Consider the following 2892-nt stretch of genomic DNA (forward strand, 5'->3'; position numbering starts at 1 on the left):
TTACTCTGAAGACAAAACAATGGTAGATGAACTCCTTTTTAATACATCCCCACTTAAAATAAGTTTGATAGCTTTCCTAAACCAAGGATAAAATAAAGCATAAATCAAAGGATTCATGGCTGAGTTATAATAAGCTGCCCAGCAGAATATCTCATAAATGTAGGCAGGGGTGATGAAGCCCATATAAGCATCAATTAATGTATCAATTGTGTATGGAGACCATGAAATTATAAATGCAATCACTGTAATTCCCAGAGTCTTAGCAGCTTTTCTCTCTCTCCGGGCCACTCTGGCTTTGTAACTCTCTGATGATGATTCTGGTTTACCACTAGTACTCTCAATCTTTTTAGCCTGTACCTTGGCTACAAGAAATATCTTACTATAAAGAATGATCATAACAAGAGTAGGTGTGTAGATTAAAAGAAAATTTATCAACACCCAGTCCTGGTTTACTACAATCTGGCAACCACCTATGCAGGTGAGGGCACTTACAAATTCCTCCACGCCGTCATCACTGATGCCTGTGGAGAACACAGCTCCGCTGTACACAATAGGTAGGATCCAGGAGATGCTGAGGCATATCCCTGCCACTGACATCGTGAACTTAGTAGGGTAGGCTAAGGGGTCAGTAATAGCAATGTATCTGTCGATGGAGATGAAACACAAATGCAAGAGAGAAGAGTAACAAAATGCCACATCACAGCAGCTGTGAAGGGTACAAAACTGAGAACCAAAGTACCAGCAGCTCTCCACAGATCTGACCAAGCTGAAGGGCATCACAGTCACACCCACTAGGAAGTCGGCGCAGGCCAGAGAAGCAATCAAAAAATTGGTTGGAGAGTGCAGTTGCCTGAAATGCAGGACAGAAATCATCACCATAAGGTTTCCAAATATCGCCAGTACAGATGCTGAGCCAAAAGCTGTGTAGAGAATGACTCGGGATCCAGGTGAGTATGGAGATTTAATGCAAGATCCGTTCACGTTCTCGTAGCAAAGTTGCACCAGCGCAGGCTGGGAAATATTACTGGTCATCGTTCTGTCGTTGGATGTTTGTTGTATTGCTGCTACTCGTGCTGGTATGTAACAGAAATTTTACATTCTCAGGTATCCTCATTCCACCATCCAGAAATAATCAAACCACCTCTCTAAGCAACTTTCTCATAAAATATTAATCTTAATCTTAATTATAAAAGATAATAAAAACTGAGGAAAAGACTCTATCTGTAATTGTTGTATTATTTCTGTAACTAAATCTAACCCTTGAAGACAATTACAACAAAATGTGCTATAAATATTTTTTCATCAGCCTAGAAATTACATTCTGTAATGTTGAATAGATTGAAATACCTGCTTGTAAATACACTTGTGAAGACCTTCCTTGCAAGGTATAATAGCATATATTATAATTGCATACTTGTGAGATCACATAATAATATCTTCCTACCTGCCTCCAATTTGTCTGAAAGGTTGATGCCTTGACTGTTTGAGAAAACCAACCTGAAACTGGCTGCTGTTTCAGGAAGCTGCAGCCATTATAAATGCCTCAAGGAGTCCCTATAGTTCAAGGTGTGAAAATGAAACTTATTTCTAATCACTATAATTACTAAGTCATCTTATAAAGAATATGTTTCTATGGGCTCTGAAACTTTTCTGAAAGACATTAACTGTCAGTTCAAACTCTTTAAGGTCACTGTTCTCTTTTTGAGAACAAATGGCTTTGCCATGTGAGAGGTGCAATGCAAATGTTCAAAACGGTTTTTAAAAAAATGTCACCAAGGGACTAAAGTGTTAGTCTGTGGCCATACTTTGACCTGACATGGTGTTTGTTTTTCCATATCTTTTATTTTGTTATTGCTGAGAATATACTCAGCAAAATATACATTAATTCCACATGTGTCTATAATGACAATGATAACATTCTTCTTGGTGCACAACCATTCTTCCTCTCCTTTTTTTGTCTTGTTCCTTCTTCACGAGCATAAACTCACCACCCATTAAGAAGCTGTCCTCTAATCTTTCAAATCACAGATGTCAATTTAATCCCATAAAGATCATTCCTAAAATATCACATTGCTCAAGATAGCCTTCTATTAGTTGCTGAACTAATGCTTGGTGGAGGGGTGTGTGTGTGTGTGTGTGTGTGTGTGTGTGTGTGTGTGTGTGTTAATAACAACTTTCCAAAATTTGATATTGATTTATATACAAAATTCATATACACTTTGTTTCATTCATGTACACTGTGTTTCACACAATCCTTCTTTCACATTGTTTCATGCAATCATTCATGTACACTGAACTTGGTAAAATTAATCACCATTGATCTATGACCACTATTACTCCATCTCTTCAGGTCCTCATTGTGTTTCCTATTCCTTAACTCCCTTATATGCCCACCAAACTGCTATTCTAGTGATTTCTCTGCTTCTCCATTTTCCATCCCCTTGTCTTCTTTCCCTTCCCCTTTTGGACATATATACACATCTTACAAGTTATTCTTTTATTTATGTAATAATGATCTTATGCAGTATTTGTCCTTATGAGACTGAGTGTTGACTTCAGGAGATATTTTTTATTTCAGATCTAAAGATTGTCTTAAGGTGATAGTTTCTAGCACTCATCCACCCTCTTTGCCTCTTTGGCTTCAGAAAATTCTAGAACCCATTAGAAATTGAAAGCTTGTTCTGCATTTTTCCTATTTGATCAGGTTTCTTCCCAGGAATCATTGTCAAAATCTTTGGTAATAGTAGCCAGGAATCATTTAGCTCTTCTGGTCTCTAACCTTGCAAACCAAGGAACCAAATACCAGGAGGTGTTCGGTTGAATTTAAGAAGTTGGACTTTATGAAGAAGAATATGGCATCAGAATCAGAAGAAGACTCATCAACAAACAACT

The 2892-nt window shown here is 37.7% G+C and overlaps 1 protein-coding gene across 1 annotated transcript; it reads right to left on the reverse strand.

Moving 5' to 3' along the window:
• Positions 1 to 1032, reverse strand: LOC102847420 (trace amine-associated receptor 8-like). Its single transcript, XM_006884984.1, has one exon. It carries the CDS (start codon positions 1030 to 1032, stop codon positions 1 to 3), a length of 1032 nt encoding a protein of 343 aa, XP_006885046.1.
• Positions 1033 to 2892: the final 1860 nt, after the last annotated feature.

The sequence above is a fragment of the Elephantulus edwardii genome, unplaced genomic scaffold (genome assembly GCF_000299155.1).
Source record: "Elephantulus edwardii isolate Elephantulus edwardi_28Jun2011 unplaced genomic scaffold, EleEdw1.0 scaffold00039, whole genome shotgun sequence".
NCBI lineage: Eukaryota > Metazoa > Chordata > Mammalia > Macroscelidea > Macroscelididae > Elephantulus > Elephantulus edwardii.